Consider the following 23,009-nt stretch of genomic DNA (forward strand, 5'->3'; position numbering starts at 1 on the left):
CCTCACCCCCAAGCAGGAGCCTCGCGCTCCAACTGCGTCCCTCGAAGTTTTCGGGCAAAAGCGGGGCTGGGGAGTCCAGCTGTGTCGCCAAGCCACGTTTCCTCGCGTGGAATGTTGGACAATGTTTTCTACCTCACAGGACCATCGAAATGACTGCGTTGGGTATCCCCATGACATGTACGATGAGTTAACACCCTATTCTACAGAAGAAAAAGCTCAGAGACGCCAAGAGCTTTGCTGGGGTCCCGCGACTAAGCGGTCCCGAGACCCAGACAACCCGGCCACCCGGGCAGAGACGGTCACTACCGGGCGCCGAAAAGCCGCCGGCTCCTCCCGCCAGCTACACATCCGGCGCCGAGGCCGGAAGCTTCTCTTCCGGTTCCCAAGACCGCGTTCCGGAAATGAGTCACTCTACCAGTACCTAAAATGGCCGCCGGCCCATCCACCGTCGCGATCAATGTATGGAAAGTGGTCACGAACCCGGAAGTTGCCCGACTCCGTCATGGCAGGCGCAGGGGGCGTGGCTTCCGGCGGCCGCAGCTTGCTAGTAGCCGCGGCAGGGTCGAGCGGGGGCGGCAGCTGACAGGCGCTCCTCCCCGACGGCAGCGGCTGGTGCCCAGCGAGGCGGGCGGCCCCCAGCTCGCGTCCCCGCGTCCCAGCCCGCGAGGCGCCAGGGCTGCGCCTGGGCATGGAAGAGGGGAAGATGGACGAGAATGAATGGGGGTACCACGGAGAAGGCAATAAGAGCCTGGTGGTGGCCCACGCGCAGGTGAGCGGCGGACGTGCGGCGCAGGTCCGGTACCTCACTCAGACTGCCGGTATCACCCCGCCCCCAGTATCCGTTTCCCCAGCAGGGTCGGTTCTACGTCCTCCCGGTACCTTCCTCCTCCCCGGCCGGTCTCCGAAATTCCCCCCTACCCCGTGGGTTCCTCATCACCCAGTATCCCCTCTCTACTGGGTCAGTCTCCCATTCCCCCAGATCCTTCTCCTGGCCGGTCTCTCGTCCCCTCAGTATTCCCGTTCCCCGTCAGTCAGTTCCACGGCCCTCTCCCCGCCCCGTCGGTGCTGCTTTCAGCCTCACGCGGTGCCGCCTCCCGCCTGGATGCCCGCCGGACTGCCAGGCCGCAGTGGGGCGGAGGCTTAGCTGGGACAGAGGGCCCGGCCAGCACTGGAGGAAGAAGCAGAGTGCCCACAGTGCTGTTAGTCTCAGCACCAAAAGAGTTCAGCCTCGTGAGACTACGGAATTGCTGTGCTGTTAATAGTAAGGGGATGTTACCCACAGGTCCCTTCTCAACCTTTTAGAATTTGAAGGGTTTCACCTGAATTCAATGAGGGTGAAAGTTTTAGAAACTGCAGTAAGATCTCTTAAAGGTGAATCCAAGAGTGAAGGATGTGGGTCTGTGTGAGGGCCCAGATCTCTCTGACCTTTTGCTGTCTGGTACAATCACGCAGGAATGTGGCCGGCTGGAACGGGGGAGGGGTGTGAGGGAGGCTAGGATAGGTGTCATGTAGGGAGAAGTTAGAGCATGGGTGTTAAAGGCACAGGAATCTCAGTTCTACCACTGCCTGGTGGAGGCTCAGTGTCTACATTTGTGAAGTGAAACTACTAATAGAATTCACTTTGTGGGATTGTTGGAAAGATCAGTTATGCAGGAACCCATCAAGTTATGCTTAGCAAGTGATAATTATCATCCCCTTGGACAGAGAGATAAAGTGAAAATAAGAGAGGTTGAGGGCACTACCCCGGTCCAACAGCTTGTCAGGGATGATATAGGCAGTGGAGTCCTGCCTTGCTTCTGTTGTTCCTATGCTGGATGCATTGGTCAGCTGTAGTGTAAGCTGCAAACACCCAGGTAGTCCCCAGGTTGTGCCTTTGGATTTTGTTGCTCTTTAGCACAGGGAACTAAAGAACAGAGACTACAAGCTTTGCTCAGGATCTTTAGGTGAATTAATAATGGACCAGGCTAACCTGAAGCTGTCCTCCTCTTGTGTAGTCCGCTGTTGGGGACAGTGAGGGATGTTTCCGTGTGAGTCCTTATGTTGGATTACTGTGCCAATCCCCTGAATCCTTTCCCAAAACAAATACTAGTCTTCCAATTCCTTGGTACGATTAGACGTATCTCTGCATTTTAGGTAAACCTAAGGCTTTCTTTAGTGAGGGCTGATATATTAAGTTTCAAAAGTAGTGGCAGATGAAGCAGCAAGTTTCAGGCTTGGAGCAAAAGGACACCCATTGTTGAAAGAGCAGAGGCTTTGACGCAGTTGCCTCTGGCACTTGGATCCCTCTGCATGCTCCCGACAAGTACGTGTCCACTCTCTTCCCTGAGTCCACCCCCTTTCCTGAGCAGACATCTCCAGGGCAGCCTGGCCCTACCGTGTTGCACAGCTCTGATTTTAATGCTTGTTTATTTTTATTTATTTATCTATTTAGAAATGGAGTCTCACTCTGTTGCCCAGGCTGGAGTGCAATGGCGCGATCTCGGCTCACTGCAACCTCCGCCTCCCGGGTTCAAGCAATTTTCCTGCCTCAGCCTCCTGAGTAGCTGGGATCACAGGCATGCACCACCATGTCCAGCTAATTTTTGTATTTTTAGTAGAGATGAGGTTTCACCATGTTGGCCAGGCTGGTCTCAAACTCCTGACTTCAAGTGATCCACCCACCTCGGCCTCCCAAAGTGCTGGGATTACAGGTGTGAGCCACCACACCAGGTTGATTGTTTATTTTTTCTTTCACCTTTTCAGATTTACCTACAGCCACCAGGCTATTCTAGACCTATGCTATTTGTTCTTTTTTTTTTGAGACGGAGTCTTCCTCTCTCTGCCAGGCAGACAGAGTGTGGTGGTGCAATCTTGGTTCACTGCAACCTCTGCCTCCTGGGTTCAAGCAATTCACCTGCCTCAGCCTCCCAAGTAGCTGGAATTACAGGCACCTGCCACCATGCCTGGCTGCTTTTTTTGTATTTTTAGTAGAGATGGGGTTTCACCATGTTAGCCAGACTGGTTTCAAACTCTGGACCTCAAATGACCCGCCCGCCTCAGCCTCCCAAAATGCTGGGATTACAGGCGTGAGCCACTGTACCCAGCCTCATTCTTTATTTTAAATCTAAATTTGCTTTACTGTACTCATTCCTGTTTGGTGGTTGTTTTTAGCTCATCATTTGAAATTGAAGATTATCACTGCACGTAGTCTCTTGAGAAAATGTTTCCCATCAGGTTAAGGTCAGATAGAGCCTGTGCCTGATATGGTCACCTGAACCAAGCCGAGCCCACCAGCTCTGCCCTGTGGTGTATTTGCTCAGGCTGTGGACCAAGGAGGAGAGAACAATTCCTGGAAGGCAGCTTTTTAGGAACTGTTGAGTTCGAGCAGAGGGTATGTGTCAGTGGGGTAGAAGATGGGTGAGGGAGAACAGAAGGAGTCTGTGGTCCTGTGGATGCTGAGCATTCGCCCGGCCTCCCTGCAGCTGGGTGTGGGAGCAGGTGGACCGTGCTATTCTGCTCAACTCCTTAGATCCACCTCATTGGGTCCAAGAGAGAGGGAGGCCTTTGCCAAGTTTTTCCAGGTAAGGAGAGGGTTGCTTTCTCTGAGAGGGTATCAGCTCCTCTCAGAATTGAAATGTCCCTAATGAGTCCTGTGCTGACCCCCATCCCCTCCACCGTGAGAACATGATTCACCTTCAGCCAGCCTCAGCTGGTCCTGCAGGAGCCGAGGGTCTAGGTAAGGAGATCTGCATGGTCATTGGCTGTCAGCACTAGAAGGAGCACAGTGATATTCTTCCTGCATATGCAAACATGGGATGAGAGAGAGCCTTCTGTACAGCGCAGTACTTGTAGGAAATGAGGCCTGGGGATGGAGGAACTAGGTGTGGGCTATAGGAGGGTGTGCTCAGGGTGGGCAGGAAGGTAAACAGCAGGCCAGCCATAGAGAGGCATTTAAAGGTGTTCCTGACAGAAGGTGGTCAGCTTCCCCAAGGCCCTTCCACTCAGAGATGGCCCAGGATGATTCTCATTTTGCCTGTCAGTTTGCATTCTGCCTCTGGGATGGTTGTGCACCTGAACTTTCCCAGGCGCAGGTAACAACGATGTTCTCTGCCTTGTGTGGTGTGGACCCTGTGGCATGCTTGAGAGGCTCTCAGCAGCCTGGCATGTTCCCTGGTGGGTGTCTAGAGCTTCAGACACTGACCCTGTGGGGGCTCCTTGGTTGGGGGAACTTCTCATCTGGGCAGTTTCCTTGTTGCAGCCTGAAGGTGCAGTGCTTGGGCTAGTGACCACATCTCAGGTTAGTGAAGTCCACAGGCTACCCCTTTATGCACTGCCACAGGATTTCTCTCCCGTGTTACGCCTGCACCTGCCTCCTTCACCTTCAGCTTGTTGGTTTTGGCTCAGTGTCCTGTCCTGTGAAGGTCACTTTAGGTTTGGTTTGTCATTCCATCTCCTAGCTGTTTTTAGATCTGGATCATGCACTTGTCTAGGGCACTGAGCCCCTTCCCGACCACCTCAGCCTTGGGGAGCAGGGGCAGAAGGTGGCCCACTCCTGTCGTGACACTAAGCCATCATGATGTTTTCCTTCTTACTGACAGAGGTGACATGAAAGACTTTGCCATTTAGTTGGCTTACCAGCAAAGAGCACTGATCACGTGTGGAGAAAGCTGCTCACTTCCAGTTGTTCCAGTTTCGTGACCTTTCTGAGAGTCTGAGAGCTTCAGATCATTTCTGCAAATTGTTTTGGTGCCTGGGGAGTTTTGGTGGCCCTTTGGTACCTGTTTGGTGCCTGGGATATTTGTCCGGGCGTTGAAGGTGTAAAGTTGAAGCAGTCAGGTGCCCTCTTACTGTTTCTCATCTTGTGTTTTAAGATTTCTGGTCCATAGATCATATATGTACATATATACATATACGTGTATATATATATGTGTGTGTGTGTATATATATTTTTGCCATACAGCATTATTTTGTATATCAAAATTTTTATAATTTAGATGATTATTTTGTAGTGGATGGATTAAGTCCTTCATATGAAGACCTGTTTACAGTGTTATGTGGAAAAAGCAGATTACAAAAGAAGGTGCATTATGTGGTTATAATTACAAAATGATTGGAAGAAAATACATGAAAATGTTCTAAGTGGCTGTGACTGATAGTATCCTAAATCGCTTTTACTTTTCTTTTGTTTTTAAAGTATTTTCTAGATTTCCTACAATGAATATGTATGATACTCAGGAAAAGATTAATTTTAAAAGTTTATACTCTTTGATTTGCTAATTTCTGTTCTAGTAGTCCGTTCTAAGGAGATAATTAGAAATGTAAATAAAGATCTGGTACACAAAGATATCCATTACAGAATCACTTAGAACAGGTTAAGTGGGAAGCCATTGCGCAGTCCTGCAGGGCTGTTAACTGGGCCATACTTCCTACTGTGGATGCTGGAAGCACATACGTTTATATTCTCTGTTTTTTTCCGGCCGTATCACATATGCCAAGCCCTTGGCCGCTCCCTTTTACAATTTTTAGCTGGCCCTAGTTGAAATAGTTGTAGCTTTCTGTTACTGCCAGCATTTTGTTTAAACCAGTGATGTATTCTGCATTTGGGATTTTTAATGGCGTTCTGGGCTGACGCAGCTGATGTGGCTTCTTTCCTAGTGAGGTTCCTTCTCGTCTCAGCTGAGCTCATTGGAGAGCTGTGCTTGTGGCTCGCTCTTTGTTTATTCCCGTCTTTGTATCTGCAGTTGCGTGGTGAGGTCTGCTTTTTGGTGACTGTCAGCCTGTGACGGTGCCTCTCGTGCACAGGGGTTTGTCGGTTTGGCCTTGGCGCGCCTCCTACTTTTACACCTTCTGAGGTGACACAACTGCTTTCCTTCTGCCTTACTGAGCCTCCTTCTTGGTCAGAATTCAGTCAGAGCGAAGCTCCCCAGTGACTTCCTCTGTCTTCTGAGAACTGCTATCCAGGAGGGTGAGAAAAGCATCGTTGCTGTGTCTGCAGAGAGCAAGGCTGTGCCTAGGGCCCGGCCACTCCTGCCTTGTTGCCAAGCAGTTGGGAGATCTGAGGGCCAGGTCTTGTTCACACTTCCCTGTGGCCCTCACTGTGGGCCTCTAGGCAGCTCTGCTTCCTTTTACAGGTGGCCAGGCTTTCTGTGCCTGTAGGGGTCAGCCCCACACACAAGATGTGCCCATCCCCACAGGCCTCCCCATGTTCTGAGTGTTGTGTGCGTGGGTGGCGTCCCCCATGGCCCACACCTGTGCCTGCTTCGGTCCTGCAGAGGACACCATGAGGTCAGGATGGAGTTGCTGAGGCTTGTGTGAGGATGTGCTCCGTACGGGTTGGACAAGGGGCCAGCACCTACTGCTCCCTGCCCGCCGGCTGTCTCCAGTCTGGCCTCCCTGCTCTTGCCTGCAGAGTACTGGGCTCCCATCCTCCACAGGCATCTTGGCGATGTCACATCTTCATCCCGTGTCAAATGGGCTTTGGATTTCTGTCTGAGGCCATGCATTCCCAGTGAAGCCAAGCTCACTCTTGGGAGCACCTCCTGTTGGAGCCCAGTACCGTAAGCCCTGCTTCTTGTTCCCTCCACGGTCCTACGCATACTGGACATCCCTTTCTGGGTTGCAGAGGTGGACTTCGGCACCTCCTGCACCCAGTGACTGACAGACCCTGGGCAGCCTTCCTCTCTGGCTGGGACAGAGCTGGAGCTGGAGCTGCGGAGGTGAGGTGAGGAGGGTCTACAGGAAGGGCAGCCTCTTGAGACTGGACATTTGGGATCCCCCATGGCCCCTGCCTGGGAGTCATCTTCACAGTTCGGGAGAAGCCGGAGCTGAGCGTTGCTTCTAGAAGGCTGGGGCAGCATCCTGAGGGGTGACCCCTGCTGCTGTTCTCTTTTTCTATCTTACCTTCCCACAAAAGTCGTCTGATCTCAGCCTCAGTTTATCTCCTCAGCCTGATGGAAGACTTGACCTTGGTCATTGTCCTTTGACCGATCTCTGAAACAGCTGATTTTGTGAGTGATACCCCTCCAGAGTGAGTCCTCCGTGGGTGGCAGGAAAGTCTCTCCTCATCTGTCCTGAGAGGCTCTTCTACTTAGTAGCTTTAATTCCACCCATAAGGTGCCCCCTCAGGCTTCCCATTGGCAGGTGTCCCTTTTAATGTATTGGGGTTTTGTGGCCTTCTATTTTATTTAACACCAATTGTTGCTTCTCTCTGAAAATATAAAATATCAGAAGGAAGGAAGTGGAAAACACCTAGTAGTCCTCCATGAAGAGAACAACTTTTGTTAACACTTTGGTGCACTTTCTTCTAGTCTTTTTCTACTTATTGTCAAGCATCGCTTCGCACCAGGGATGCATTCTGAGAGCTGCATTGTTAGGTGATGATGTCATATGAACACACCTAGATGGTAGAGCCTGCCTCACGCCCAGGCTGTATGGGGCAGCCTGTGGCTCCTAGTCCTCAGTCCTAGTCCTCAGACGCATGCAGCATGGTTCTGGACTGAGTGCTGCAGGCCGTTGGGACACAATGGGAAGTGTCTAATGGGAAGTGGGACACAATGGGAATCTAAACGTAGAAACTGTGGTATTATAATCCTATGGGACACACCATTGTTTCACGCAGTCTATCGCTGACCCAAGTGTCGTTATGTGATCCATGACTGTATTTTGCCTTTATTAGGTAGTTAAGAATACTACGTATCTGTTTCTGTTTTGGGATTTTTTTCACTTAATTTTATAGCACAAATATGTAGAAAATCCTCATGCACGTCTTGCAGGATGCTCGGGGTTCCCAGTGTTGTGCTGGTGATCCTTGTGGGTGGGCTTTGCCGAAAGTCTTCGTACATACGTCTTTGGGCTTCTGCTGCTCAGGCTGGGCTCTTGGGTGAATCAGGCTCCTTGGCACACGTTGCAAGTTGCATTCCACATGGCTGTGCCACCTGCCCTCCCACTGCAGCCCAGGAAGGGATTTTTATTGAAATGCTTTTTGCCACTTTTGTAAGTGACGCATTGTGTCCCTTAACTTTTTAAATCTTGGGGTTATTTAGTGTGTGTGTATAAATGCATCACTCCTCTTGTTCTTCCTATTGTTTGGTGTTTTTGACTTGTTAAAATCCTTGATTTTCATCGAATTTTCCAAGGCAGAAGCTTCCCTGTTACCAAGAGTACAGGTGCAGCTTGGGCCTTGGTCTAGCATTGCTCTTGTTAAGAAACACCCCAGGCTCAGACTGCAGAAGTGTCAAGGTCTTCCCTTCCAATCTTAACGCTTTTGCTTCACTTTTTTTTTGTTTTTGAGAGGGAGTTTCGCTCTTGTTGCCCAGGCTGGAGTGCAGTGGCACAATCTTGGCTCACCGCAACCTCCACCTGCCAGGTTCAATCGATTCTGCTTCAGCCTCCTGAGTAGCTGGGATTACAGATGTGTGTCACCATGCCCAGCTAATTTTGTATTTTTAGTAGAGACAGGGTTTCTCCATGTTAGTCAGGCTGTTCTCGAACTCCTGACCTCAGGTGATCCGCCTGCCTCGGCCTCCCAAAGTACTGGGATTACAGGCATGAGCCACCGCGCCTGGCCCTTTTTCTTCACTTTCAACATTTTATTCTAGACGTTAAGAAGAAGGTAAGCTTCAAATATCTGGTTTCAGATACTTTTTGAAAGAGGAATAGTGTCATTATCTCCGTAGCTGGTTAAGACGTGGTGAGCTGGCAGGAGCTCAGAGCCTGCTGGGGTGTTGGTTCTTGCCCCCTCCTTCATGGGAAGTCCCCCAGGTGGCTGTGTTCACCCCCCTTCCCCAGCCATGGGTGCCCCTTGGACTCATTGTGTCTTTCTGCTAATGAGAGCTGCTATGGTGTGTTTTCACCTGTTTCCTGCCAGCTGCCTGCGTGAGGGTAGTAGGGCCCTATGGCCTATGCATTACTGAAGCCCTCAGCCTGGCGCATCTCAGGGACCACCCACCTCAGCCAGCCCAGCCTAATCAGGCCCCTCACATGGGGCAGTTGGCATGGGCTGTAGAGGATAGGTGAGCTGAATGTGTCTGAGTTTTGGTATTAATGAAAACTGGCTGATACTGTGGTTCCCCTGGGGGTGTGTGGCTGGATAGATTTCTTGTGATAGTTTTTAGATTATAAATGGGTGGGTGGAGAAAGCAGTTTCCCTTGAAATGGACGAATCATTGTATTGAGGTTTCCTTGGTTGGCTGTGGCTCTTGGGCTCTGTAATGGGAAGGAATAGCAGATTTTCCGTGAGTGACAGCAGGGAAGTCAAGCCACTGTGTTTGGATGTGGTGGTGGAGGAAATGTGAGGAAGGGGCTCGGAAGGCTGAGCGGGAGGGCCGCTTTGGGCTTCTGTGCCCAGGCTTGGAAGGCTTGTGTCCATACCATCTCCTGGGGGCGACACAGTACCCAGTGCCCCCAGCTCCTGCTGGTGACTCAGTAGCAACGAGGAGCCCGGCCACCAGAAAGACACTGAGAACCTCCCAGGGTCCAGGCCCTCCTCTAAACTTGGCTTCACCCCATGTGACCTTGACCTTTGGGGTCAAGGCCTTGATATTCCCTCATTCTGGAAACTGGGACTCAGTTGCCCACCTTAGAGGGAGAGACGGCTGGAGATGATGGACTTTAGGAGTGTATCGTGGGCCCTGAAGCACTGGTACTAGCACCTGCTGGCTATTGCAATAATAATTATTAATAAGTGCTAGTGGGAAGAATGGTGTTATTTTATTATCTACAAGGACTGAGGCCTAAGGCCTGCAATCATTTAGGCCCGACATCTTTTTCTCCTGGGACCTGTGTATGGTTTTTCTTTGTATAGTGCCCTGTTCAACTTATTTTTAAAAAATTTTTCTTCATAAGCCAGATAATGGTTTTCTGAATTATACTTTATGTGAGTAGTTTTATATGTAATAATCATAGGAAATTTATCATTTCTATGTATAAATAGACAGAAAAGACCAGTTGTTCCTGCCTTTCCTGGCAACAGAGTGGCAGGGAACTTTGGAAAGCTGAGTCCGTATTAGCAGGTGACTGCTGCCAGGGGAGGGGGTCCTATGTTCTTGTAGTTGGCATTTGTGTTCATCGGCCCACTGAACTCCTTCCTCTGAGGCTACAGTGGGGAATTTCTTTGAAGAGAAAGCTCGTGTGTCTCGACCTGGCGTCACCCTGCTCAGGACTGCTTTGCTACAAAAGTCCATTGTGCAGCTTATGAGTTAGTTCTGTGATAAACCGAGAAAGGCCTTGCTTTCCTGTAGGTGCCACAGAGCTCTGTGCATGCAGTCTGGCAGGTGAGTAAGCTTGGTCCCTGTGGGTGGCGGGGTTTGCCCTTTGTGAGGGACAGGGTGAGAGCTTGCACCATGGCAGCCTGGGTCAGTTTACACTAATCAGGGATTTAATGTAATATATTTTCTTTTTTTTTTTTTTTGAGGCGGAGTCTCGCTCTGTTGCCCAGGCTGGAGTGCAGTGGCCGGATCTCGGCTCACTGCAAGCTCCGCCTCCCGGGTTTATGCCATTCTCCTGCCTCAGCCTCCCGAGTAGCTGGGACTACAGGTGCCCGCCACCTCGCCTGGCTAGTTTTTTGTATTTTAGTAGAGATAGGGTTTCATCGTGTTAGCCAGGATGGTCTCGATCTCCTGACCTCGTGATCCGCCCGTCTCGGCCTCCCAAAGTGCTGGGATTACAGGCTTGAGCCACCGCGGCCAGCCAATATATTTTCTTATTGTGTTGATTTTCAAGCATGACCCTCAATCACACTTACACATCACTAGCAGGGCATCGCTGAATGCCTGCCATCGGTGGAGAGCTGTACGGTGTTTGGTGCCTAATTGTTGGAGGGTGGGTCAGGCACACTCAAATAGCACACACCATCATGTGTAGGTGAGGAGCAAACACACTTTTAGGGGAATGAGCTTCTGGAGAGCTGTTGAGAGTTAGGACTTCTGTTGATCAACTTCTGCCTTTCCTTAAATCGTGGTGGAATTATAGTTCCATTAAAATGATCCTTAGCCAGTCGATTCCCATGATTGATTGTTGATGCCTGCCTTCAGCTTGGGAGGGGACAGCGGTAGCATGCATGCCATTGACCTTGGCTTCCCCAGATCTCAGCTTGGGGCTCAAGGAGGGGACAGCTATCTGCAGCACAGCGAGCCAGGAGCATGGCACTGGCTGGGAACTGGAGCTCAGTCAGAGGAGCCCAGGGGGCCGGGTGCCTGGGATTTAAGAGCAACAACGTACATTGTCTAAATAGGGCTGTGGGGAGCGGGCGGGGGAGTCTGGCTTGGTCTCCATAGGCCCTTTGTTGCTCCTTAGGCCTCTTTTGATCTAGAAAATGGCCCTTTCTAAGCCGTCTTCAGTGCAGCCTGCTTTCTCCCTCCTGCTTAGGCTTTGCCCTGTGGCCTCAGCAGGGGCGCTACCCAGGGCGTTGGACCCCCCACCCTTGCACTGCAACTAGAGCCCCTCCCAGGTGTGTTCTCCTTCCTACATATACGTTCTTAGAATGTATTTTTTGAACATTTAACAAATTGAAATATTCAAAATGAAGATAAATTAAAAAGAAGTTACCATAATCATTGCTATTTGGAGATGTTGTTAAACTTGTGCCGAATGTCCTTTCAGACCTTTTGATGTAGACACATCATGCTTATTTTATTTAAACATTTTTATTTTAAAAACTTGAAGTGTAACATATCTACAGAAAAGTACTCAGATCATGGGTATAGCTTAATTATCACAAAGTAAGCGGACCCGTAATCCTCTGGCCAGTCCCTTCTAGAACCTTCCTCAGCAACTATTCATGCACACCCAAGGGGTGGGCACAAGGGGTCAGTGTTACCTGTTTTTTGAGCTTTATATAAATAGAATTACACCCATACGTGTGTGTGTGCACGTGTGTTTCTCTTTTTATGAAAATTGGCTCATTCCATAAGCCCTGTTCGATAACTTTTTTCATTTAGCAGTATGTGATGACCACACATCTGTGTCTGTAAATACTGATCTTTCTTATCAATCACTGACTGGTATTACATGGTTTGAAATGTGTGCCACTGTGTTTAAACCATCTCATTGTTGGGCATTTAGGTTATTTCCATTTTATTTCTTTTCCTTAAGGATCAAGTCCTGGGAGGGGCTGGTGGGTCAGAGGCTGAAGGTTCCTGTTGTCCCGCTGCCCAGTGTGCCCTCGCTGGGTCCCAGCCCTGGCCTCTCTGCCCTGGGGGCTTCCCAGCCTCCTTGCCGCGGAGCCTCACTGTGGGCTTTGTCCACTGAGGATGGGACCCCCAAACTGACCGACACCTCGTGCCTTGGCTTTGAGCAAATATTCATCAGATGTGTGTTATTTTCCAACAGCGCTGTGTTGTGCTGCGGTTTCTGAAGTTTCCTCCAAATAGGAAGAAGGTAAGATGGGTGGGTTTGCACCCAGATGTTACAACAATTATTTAAGAAAACCCTGATTTCTTTTTTCCGATGTAGAAATATTGATGCTAGTTGTAGGATTCAAAGATGATACAAGCATTCAGTGCAGTAAGTGGTGTGTCCATCATTCCTGATGTAAAACTGACTGGGCCCAGCATGTTGACCTGTGTGTCACTGTGGTAGTGCATGTGGCCCTCAGCCAGGGGCTGCCCTAGCCTGGCACGTAGGTCCTGCTCAGAGGGACCTGCTTGTGGCGAGGACCCCAGGACCAGGCAAACTTTGCTTTGCTGAGTTCCTTAGCACCTGCTGCCTCAGTTTCCCCATCTGTGGAATTGTATCTATGAAAATAGAGTCTCCAGTGCTGTGGTAGACAGTCTGTGTTAAACATTGAGGTGGAAGGGAGTTGTTAGGTTTCTTTTCTGTGAGTCATCCAAGCAAAATGCCATCGACCACCCGTAAAAAAGCATTGCCCTTTCGTTTTTGACCACTGAGTTGCAACTTTCTGTGCAAATCTCTGCTGGTCCTGGGGTGCATACTGAGTCGCGGAGGCTTCCTGCATTAATGGCTCTTCTCTGCTTCCTATCTGATGTGTGTGGGTCCTGAGCTGGGGGTAAGCTCCTGGACAGTGGCTGTTCCACTGTGGGGCAGGCGGAGGCTGGCTTGGGCGAGGGTGAGGGGTTGATGAGTCACTGCCCCTTGAGGGCTCCTGAGAGATGGCAGGTTGGAGCATCTGAGGTAGAGGTCATAGAAAGGGAGGCCGGGGGGTTGTGGTGGGTGGAGGTGACAGCTGCCGCGTGGGCACAATAAAAAGAGGGGAGAGAGCCATGGGAGAAAGCTGCTGTTGGTGGGGCCACAGTGGGTGTGGGGTCGGGGTGGGCAGGCAACGGAGGATAGGAAGGCCCCACTGTCTTCCGGTTTCTGCCTCAGCTGCTGAAGAGAAACAGGCCAAGGTGGTTTTGGTTTGTGGAATGCATGCCATGGAAACAAAGTCTCTGTGGCTGCCTCCAGCCTTCTCTGTCCCCTTCTTTGCCAAATTCAGTGGCTGCAGAGCCCAAACCACCCTGACCTTGACTCCCCCAAGGCCTGGCCTCTGTGGACCCTGTCAGATCTATGTCCACAGATGTGAGCGGGACAGTGTCTGCCAGCAGTTGGCTACATTTCCTCTGTAAATGACATAATGTGACACACTGTGTGATCAGTGGAGACTTGAGTGGTCACTTTTCTGTTCACCAGGGGGTCTTTTTCTTTTTTGAGACAAGAGTCTCGCCGTGCTGCCCAGGCTGGAGTGCAGTGGTACGGTCTCGGCTCACCGCAACCTCTGCCTCCTGGGTTCAAGTGATTCTCCCGCCTCAGTCTCCTGAGTAGCTAGGATTACAGGTGCCTGCCACCACGCCTGGCTAATTTTTGTATTTTTAGTAGAAACAGGATTGCACCATGTTGACCAGGCTGGTCTTGAACTCCTGACCTCAGGTGATCCACCTGGCTCGACCTCCCAAAGTGCTGGGATTACAGGCGTGAGCCACTATGCCTGGCCAGGGTTTTTTTTTGTCAGAAGCTGTGACCGCAGCTGTACCGGGCTACTGGGTGTGTTCTGGAGTTTTCTGTTAGGCTTAGTTCGGACTGGTTTTGTTGCACAGCCACAGGACACAAGCACGTGCTGTGATCGTGTGGGCAGCAGGTTCTCTAGAGGCTATGGGAGCACAGGGCAGCTGCATAGTCCTGGGACCTTCTCGAGCATGAGCCAGGCACTGGGCACCTCCAGGCCTGCCCTGGATGAGCACCCACAAAGGCAGGTGCCCCACAGGGAGCAGCAAGACTGCCAGGCCAGCCTTTGTGGGTGTTTTCCAGGAGCAGCCTACCAGGGGCCCTCTGGGCTTCTCACCTTTGAGACAGGTTGAGGGACATGGGGATGATTTCTGTTTCAACCAGTTTCATCACCTTACTGATTCTTTAAGAACCTCTGACTGGGGAAAGAATATTCTACATATAGAGGCTAAAGAATAAAATCTCTTTAGAGATTGAGATGTGAGATGTCAGAGGTTTTCAAAGTCACATTCCTTGGAAGGCATGTTTAGGGGCCGCTTTGGGAGAAGGGCAGACGGGAGGCGGCAGCAGTGCGGTCCTCAGACTGCTACCTTTCCAAGTCTGGGCTGGGGAGGGTGGCATGGCTGGGGAGGGACGCTGGTGAGGCGGGGCACTGGGGACCTTCCCCTGGGTCTGAGGGCCGTCACTCGGGTTCTATCTGTGGCTGGGACGTCCCCGCTGCTTGTGGCAGAGTCTGTGGTGGTTTTTGCCTCTCCCCTCAAGCAAGGCTCTGTCGGGAGGTCCCATCATGAAGGCTTTCTTGTGGTTGTCTCTTACAGACCTCGGAAGAGATATTTCAACACCTGCAGAACATAGTGGACTTTGGCAAAAATGTCATGAAGGAGTTTTTGGGGGAGAACTATGTTCACTGTGGGGTAAGTGCTTTTTATTCATGTCTAAATTCTTGGGTATGTTTTGCGTCAGTACTGCCAACTTCCTGGTGATCTTCTGGAACTTTGTGGTTAATGATAACCCGCATCCAGCTAGTCTCCAAGTGTTTCTCATTTGCTGTGCTGGGTGGCAGCGGAGCGGATACGGCAGTTTCTCTTTCCTAGCTGAGAAGCCTGGGGTTCAGAGGGCCCACATAAGCCCCTGCTCCCGAGGACCCGTCTCTGCTGGCCCTCCTGGAGGCTCCTGCTGGGTGAGGGCTCTTGAGCAGCATCCAGTGCCACTAAGCCTCAAGGAATGGCTTTGCTCTCTGCCCCTGGGCACCTTTGAACACAGGACGCCCAACATGGGAGGGTGGCAGGGCCTGCTGGGGCCATCCTGGGTGCCCAGGAAGGGCCTCAGCTGCTCAATGAATGTTAAAAGCTGGGGTTTAGAGAAAAGCCGTGGGAGCCTCTGGGTGTTGCCGCCTGTGCTGGGGTCTGTGGTAATGGGACCAGGGTTGCCAGCCCTGGCTCACCTCTTGCCTGGGGCTGTGCTCTGAGCAGATCTGCGGTTTTGAGGCCTGGACAGGCCCCTGGGCCCCACCCTTCTCCAGCCGCTGTGGGCACGTGACTTGCCTCCAGCCTGTTCACTGCACTGTTGTGGTGTTGGGAGCATTTGGAGGTCCCCTGTTAGGAAGACAGTTTTTTTCCCCAGGGCATATCCCTTGGATGGTTCTGTGCCGTGACCAGTTTTCTCCTTGAGGAAGGAATATTCTTAGAGGCGAGATCCACCAGAAGCCTCTGTGACCGGAGGACTCGTGTGGTGATGGCCCTTGTTGGCCAGGGGCATGGGATTAGACTCGAGGTCCCATTGGCTACCTGGTGGGGTGAGCGTTGGGGACTGCTCTGAGGGAGGGGACAGCACGGGGAGCATTTCCAGCAGTCAGCAGTCTGGCTCTGGGTTTGTCCTCAGTGGGAAGGGTCACAGTAAATGAACCCACAGCAAACAGGGCTCAACCCACAAGGCCACCTGTGAGTACATTTCCTCCGCCTTAAGATACCGACAAAGTGAAGCAGAGCTTATTTGCGCTGCAGGTGAGCGTGTCCCAGTAGGACGCTGCTGGGCTCTGGTGCAGTGGGAAAGTGGGCAGAGCCCATTTCAGGCCGACGATGCACCCCTCAGGGTGGCTGCATCTGCAGGGCCACACAGGGCCACGTGAGGGAAGAACAGAGGTGTCGGCGAGTTGGGCAAAGCGTAGCGTTTCCCTCCTGCTGGTTGTGAGGCAAGATACAACCAGCCCTGTGATGACTGTGAGACAGAGACAGGGACAGCCACACCCTGGCTCCTGGCCCTGCCCGGTGGGTGTGACGCTGGTCTGGGCCTGTCTCCAGTGCTGGGTCTGGGAGCTGGAGAGTTTAGGAAATGGGGAAGGGGCAGAAGCTGCTTGCCTTGTTCTTCCACTGTTGCTACTTACGTACTGGAGGAACCTGAAGGCTCAGAAGTTCCAGCTCGCTGCTGCTGTGGGCCAAATCCTGGTGAGGTTGGACGCTCTCTGGCGCCAGCCTCGGCTCTGTTGGAACCTCACATGCTGACAGTTAGTTCTGTGCTGTGGCCCAGTTTTCAGGCAGGAGACATGAGGAGTGAAGGGACAGCCAGGCTGGTGGCTCCTTGTCCTTCTGAGCGGTTGTCCCTTTGCCATTTAGAGGGTGATGCCTGTAGGTCCTCCCACATCTCAGCACCCAGGTTACAGGGAGCTCCGTGGGAATTCCAGGGGACAGCTCCAGGAGGGGACTTCTGTGGGCTTTCCCTCTGGTCCTCTTAGGTGAATGCCTTGTGCAGGAGCTGGTTGGTGCGTCCCCACATGGTTGGATGGTGGCGTGGTCCACACTCGCCAATGCAATTGGACTTGTAAGAGGATGCTTACTGTCAGTATTTGTTTGTTTTTGTTTTCTATCTCGCTCTGTCACCCAGGCTGGAGTGCGGTGGTGCGATCATGATTCACTGCAGCCTCAACCTCCCAGACTCAAGTGATCCTCCTGTCTCAGACCCCTGCCCGAGTAGCTGGGACTACTGGTGTGCACCACCACACCCAGTTAATTTTAGTTTTTTTTTTTTGTGGGAACTGGGTTTCACCATGTTGGGCAGGCTGGTCTCGAACTCTTGGGCTCAAGTGATCAGCCCGCCTTGTCCTCCCAAAGTGCTGGGATTATAGGTGTGAGCCCCTGTACCAGGCCAGCATTTTATTTTGACTTTAAACACAGATATGCTTATTATAAAATCAATGATTTACAGCTGTTGGAAATAAACCCAGGTCTGCTTTTCACCTGGGTGACTGTGAGTTCAGGCCGTGCGTGGGCAGACAGTGGTGTGGAGGGTCGTTGCCCTGTATGTGGACCTGAGACCTGCGTGGATGCTGTGTATCCCAGTAGTATGTGCTGTGGGGTGGGGGCCAAGGCGGAGTGAGGGCCTTGTGTGGTTCTGGGCGATGGTTCCCACACGCGAGGCATCCAGAGTCGGCATCCACGCCTTTTGTGCTTTTGCTTTCTTTGAAGTGGAGCCAGAACTTGGACTTCCTGGAGATGATCCAATTTACGAATTTTTTTGTTTTGTTTTGTGTTTTTTGTTTTTGAGACACAGTCTCACTCTGTTGCCTGGGCTGGAGTGGCGTGATCTCAGCTCACTGCAACCGCCGCCTCCCGGGTTCAAGCAATTCTCCTGCCTCAGCCTCCTGAGTAGCTGGGACTACAGGCGTGCGCCACCACACCCGGCTAATTTTGTGTTTTTGGGAGAGATGTGGTTTCACCATGTTGGTCAGGCTGGTCTTGAACTCCTGACCTTGTGATCCACCTACCTTGACCTCCCAAAGTGCTGGGATTACAGGCGTGAGCCAACGCACTCGGCCTCAATTTACAGATTTTCGAATGTTTACATTCCCCACTCTTGTCCATTGTGTCACCTTACCTAATTCTGTACTAAGTTTATAATAAGTCACATTTTATTGCTTTATAGCATGTTTAGGTAAATGACCAATCACAAGTGAAACTGGCGCAGCTGACTGGGAGCGGACAGGGTGGTGGTGGAGGGGCATGGGTGTGACGGTGCAGGGTGGGGAAGGCATGGTCTCTGTGGGCAGGATCCCACCATTCTTAGCCTAGCAGATCTCCTTTGTCCCTTTGGGACTTTTTCAGAAGTCACAATTCTGCCACTCTAGAAACATGAGAGGATGGGGAGATGGTAAGCAATGTGGCTTATATAAAAACCTTTCATCTGGGAAACTGCACAGAAGAGCCATGTGGAGGACAATGCTGGTTATGCCACATCCTCCAGGGCTGAGGAGGCACAGGCCACCTTCCTGAGATAAGTGATTCTTCAGATGCTGAGCTGCTCCTCAGGTGGAAGCGTGAGGTCCTCAGGTCGTCGGAGTGGTTGGTAAGGGTCTTCCATGTGGTCTAAGAACTGCTGTGGGTCCATAAATGCTGTGAAGACTGGAAGGGGTGCTTGGTGGTGAGAGACGCTGACCTTGAGGCTGGTCACCACCGTGGGCCCAGCCATTGTGAGAGCTGACCACCGATTGCAGTGAAACGCTCGTGTCTCTGTTTAACCTGGACATGTCCTGAAAATAATAGAGCAGCTTTTATTCCCAAAACCCACACACTGATTTTTTAAAGCAGTAAACTTTAAAAAATATTATAAATTACACATAACATAAAAACCTGTAGCTCAACTATTTTTAGGCCTGCAGTTCTGTGGCATTGTGTTCATGTCATTGTGCAATTCACACTGAGAATTTTGTGTATTTTCTTACAGGAAGTCGTTCAGCTACCTTTAGAGTTTGTGAAACAGCTTTGTTTAAAGATACAATCTGAAAGACCAGGTAAGGGTGTTTAACTTACAAATATTGTTTGTAATTTAAAATATTCTATTTGAAATGATTATCCATGTTAGGTATATGCAGTTTTCAGTAATTCTTTTTTTTTTTTTTTTTTTTGAGCTAGAGTCTTGCTCTGTTGCCCAGGCTGGAGTGCAGTGGTGCGATCTTGGCTTACTGCGAGCTTCACCTCCCAGGTTCACACCATTCTCCTGCCTCAGCCTCCTGAGTAGCTGGGACTACAGGTGCCTGCCACCATGCCCAGCTATTTTTTTGTATTTTTAGTAGAGACAGGGTTTTACCGTGTTAACCAGGATGGTCTCGATCTCCTGATCTCGTGATCCGCCCACCTCGGCCTCCCAAAGTGCTGGGATTACAGGCGTGAGCCACCGCGCCCGGCCAATTTTCAGTAATTCTTTTGCCAGAAACTTCATTATCAGGGATAGAAATCCTGGGAGCTCATGGATACAATTTTCTGTATCAGAAAACCAGAGCACTGCACAGAATATGTGATGAAGAACCAGTAAAGGCAGGTGCGGTGGCTCTCGCCTGTAATCCCAGCACTTTGGGAGACTGAGGCGGGCACATCACCTGAGGTCAGGAGTTCGAGGCCAGCCTGACTAACATGGTGAAACACTTTCTCTACTAAAAAAAAAATATATATATATATATATATATGTATGTGTGTATATATATGTGTGTATATATGTGTGTATATATATGTGTATATATGTGTGTGTGTGTGTGTGTGTATATATATATATATATATGTGCAAAAATTAGCTGGGCGTAGTGGCGGGCGCCTGTAATCCCAGCTACTCGGGAGGTTGAGGCAGGAGAATCACTGGAACCCGGGAGGCAGAGATGTCAGTTAGCTGAGATCACGCCACTGTACCCCAACCGCAGGCGACAGAGCGAGACTCCATCTCAAACAAACAAACAAGAAAGAACTAATTAATACCACAGAAAACAGCATGAGGGAAGAGCTGGAGGTGGAGGGTCTGGGGCAGACTTAAGAAAGGGAAGGGCTCCCAGAGGCCTGGGAGAGGCAAAAGGAAACTGAGGTGACCTGAGCTTCAGGAGGGAGGGCCTGGCCCAGGAGGGTCTGCAGCCCTGGAAGCTGCCCCCAACCGGAGTCTAGGCTAGGTCCATGTCCTTCTGAGGAACAGGGAATCTAGGGGCCTTCTGTGGCATCACCTTCCCCATCCTCATGCTGTCCTTCCCCAGTCCCCTCCCATCCCTTAGTCTCTCCCTTTCTCCTCCATCCCCACCCACTCCCTTTTCTGCACTTGCTAATGGCCTTAGGGACAGGAACCAGGTCAAAGGTTATGTTTCAATCAGTGATCAAAGAGATAAATTTCATGAGTTGAGGGTGGAAATGCCTCTGCCTGGAGCACAGCCAGGCAATGAGGGTGTGGAATTGGCCAGTATAAAATTTTTTCCTGATTTGATTTGGAAAATGGAAGCAAACCATTCTCTGGGTCTGCAGTTTCTGGCTGGAGCAGGGAGGAATGGGCTGCACATGGCAGGAAAGGCTGGGGAGGCGGGAAGGCCGCAGGACAGTGGCTAGGCTCCAGTTCTTCCTCTCGGTGAATGCGGTCTGAGCCCGGCTCCAGGGTGCTCTGCTCTCAGCCTGCCATTTCATAACAACCATGGGAGGTTTATCACGCCAGTGATAAGAACCAGACTTGGAGTAAGGCTCATTATGTTAAAGGAGGAAAGCCTGTGCCTGGGGTGCCTGGAGCCCAGGCTTGTTTGGTTCTGTCCACACTACGGCTTCCAGCAGATGTGGTGCTGGGGAAATATTGGAGCACTGGGGACTGGGAAGGGCCTAGATGTGAAAGAAGGTAGAGCCTGCAGCCCCGTCCTCTTCAAGTTCCTGGGCTAAGGGTGTTGTGGAATTAGGGGACCATCCCCAAGACCACCCTCAGGATTGATAATATGCTAGAAGGACCAACAGAACTCACTGTTTTACTCATGGTTATGGTTTATTACAGGAAAAGGATAAAGATGGAACCAGCCAAGGGGAGAGGTGCAGGGGTGGGGTCCGGGAGAGACCTGGCATGAGCTCCTGGGTCCTCTCCCCAGGGGTGGTGTGGGCAGTGTTCACTCTCCCATCGACTACGTGTGACACACTCGTGGAGTGTGCCCACCAGGAAGCCCACCAGGCTGGTGTCCAGAGTTTTCATTGGGGCTCAGGCACATCGATATGGGCGGACCATCCATGTGGCCGACTGCAGTCTCCAGCCCCTCCAGAGCTTGAACCGATACCACAAGGCCTGAAGCTACCCCCTCCATAAACCACGTTGTTTTTTCGTTTTTTTTTTTTGAGATGGAGTCTTAACTCCGTCGCCAGGCTGGAGTGCAATGGTGCGCGATCTGGGCTCACTGCAACCCCCTCTGCCTCTCTGGTTCAAGCGATTCTCCTGCCTCAGCCTCCTGAGTAGCTGGGACTATAGGCGCCTGCCACCACGCCCAGTTAATTTTTTGTATTTTTAGTAGAGACAGGGTTTCACTATGTTGGCCAGGATGGTCTCGATCTCTTGACCTCATGATTGCCTACCTTGGCCTCCCAAAGTGTTGGGATTACAGGCGTGAGCCACCGTTCCCGCCTTTTTTTTTTTTCTTTCTTTTTTGAGACAGAGTCTCGCTCTATTGCCCAGGCTGGAGTGCAGTGGCACGATCTTGGCTCACCACAACCTCCGTCTCCAGTGTTCAAGCAATTCTGCTTCAGCCTCCCAAGTAGCTGCTACTATAGGCACATGCCACCATGCCCGGCTAATTTTTGTATTTTTAGTAGAGATGGGGTTTCACTATGTTGGCCAGGCTGGTCTTGAACTCCTGACCTCGTGATCCACCTGTCTCGGCCTCCCAAAGTGCTGGGATAACAGGTGTGAGCCACCGTGCCTGGCCTTAACCATGTTGTTACTCTTTGTGTCCCACAATCTCCAGGGAAACATGAGGTTTTCATCAGGCACAGAGATGCCCCCTGGAACCAGGGACAAGGTGGGGCGTGTTTTGGGCAGGGATCATCTCATCTCTCTCTCACTGACCTTGCTCTGTATGACCCTTGCTCTGTTTTCCAGAGTCTCGCTGTGACAAGGACCTGGACACACTCAGTGGTTACGCTATGTGCCTTCCCAATTTAACCAGACTTCAAACCTATCGCTTTGTAGAGCACCGGCCCATTCTGTGTGTAGAGATTAAGGTGACCTGTCGAGGGGCAGATGGTGTGGGTAAGGGGGAAAGGTCAGTCCTGGACAGTGAGTCCGAGAGTCATGTGCCTTGGGTTCCAGTTCCCACTGAAGTTAGTGGTAGGCACTCTTGGCTCCTGGAAACTCCACTTGCTTCTCTCCTTCCACAGCCCCCACCTGCATTCTGGTTCCTACCATGGCTTCCAGACCCCAGGTTTAGGCTCATTCCTGGTAGTTCATGACAGAAGACCTCACCCACCCTGCATGCCTGGGCTAAAACAAGCCCTGGTTGAGGGTCACCAGAGGGAAGCGTGTTGGGTCCCCCCACCTCGTTTTGCTCAGAGGGCACAGCTTGCCAGGGTCCCCTGGGGCCTTCCTCTGTGCCCCTCCCTGCTGGCCATGCCTGCTTGGTACTTGGCTGCTGTTTGCTGTGCTGCAGGAGCCCCATCTGCAGGTTGCCCTCTAGACTGGGGAGCTCCCCGTGTCCTGCTCAGGACGGATTTTCCTGGAGGCACAGAGGCCAGTGTGACCCTCAGAGGCACTGGTGTGTCATGGCCAGGAGTCCTGAAATTCTGTGGTGCCAGGCAGTGGGGGCTGCTTGGGCCAGGGGCCCCCTTACTTCAGCTCTCTGCTGCCCACGTCAGGGGTGGCTGTCAGAGTCTCTCAGGAAGCTGCCGCACACGTCCCTCCTCCAACTCTAAGGCAGTGATTTCTGGGTCACACTCCTGGCCTGAGCTCATGCCTCCTGATCCTCCTCACTCGTGGGTGGATGTTCTGCTTCCCCAGCCACCATCTCCAGTGCCCAAGGCTCAGCGCAGGCCTGGGTGTCGTATATGCTCAGAGGCTGCAGCTTTTAGAGGGCATGGGGCTTCCTTGACCTTCTGGGAGCCTAGCAACTATCAGATGGGCCCCTGTCGGGCCATGTGCTAGTGTCAGTGGGAACAATGGTTCTACTTCTTGGAGCTGGGAGTCCTGGGTCCATCTTGTCTAGAGTCTTGCAGTGACTTTCTTGAATAAAAGCACAAAGCTACTGTGTGTTGTGCTTGTGTTGAGCTAGTGTAGAGGCGCCGCTGACCCTCCCCAGTGAGAGTTCCGGCCGTGGGTCCTCTAGCAGAGACGTT

General features: G+C 51.5%; 1 protein-coding gene across 1 annotated transcript in view; it reads left to right on the forward strand.

Moving 5' to 3' along the window:
• Positions 1–414: 414 nt before the first annotated feature.
• The window catches only part of IPPK (inositol-pentakisphosphate 2-kinase), a 62,460-nt gene continuing 39,865 nt past the window's right edge, over positions 415–23,009 (forward strand). Inside the window, exons 1-5 of the mRNA XM_017853694.1 lie at positions 415–769; positions 12,307–12,354; positions 14,736–14,831; positions 18,634–18,700; positions 21,781–21,902. Of these exons, the coding sequence (XP_017709183.1) occupies positions 689–769; positions 12,307–12,354; positions 14,736–14,831; positions 18,634–18,700; positions 21,781–21,902 (414 nt within the window). The 5' untranslated portion in view covers positions 415–688. The remainder of the gene's footprint in view (positions 770–12,306; positions 12,355–14,735; positions 14,832–18,633; positions 18,701–21,780; positions 21,903–23,009) is intronic.

This window comes from Rhinopithecus bieti, unplaced genomic scaffold (genome assembly GCF_001698545.2).
Source record: "Rhinopithecus bieti isolate Rb0 unplaced genomic scaffold, ASM169854v2 scaffold_37505, whole genome shotgun sequence".
Taxonomy (NCBI): Eukaryota; Metazoa; Chordata; class Mammalia; order Primates; family Cercopithecidae; genus Rhinopithecus; species Rhinopithecus bieti.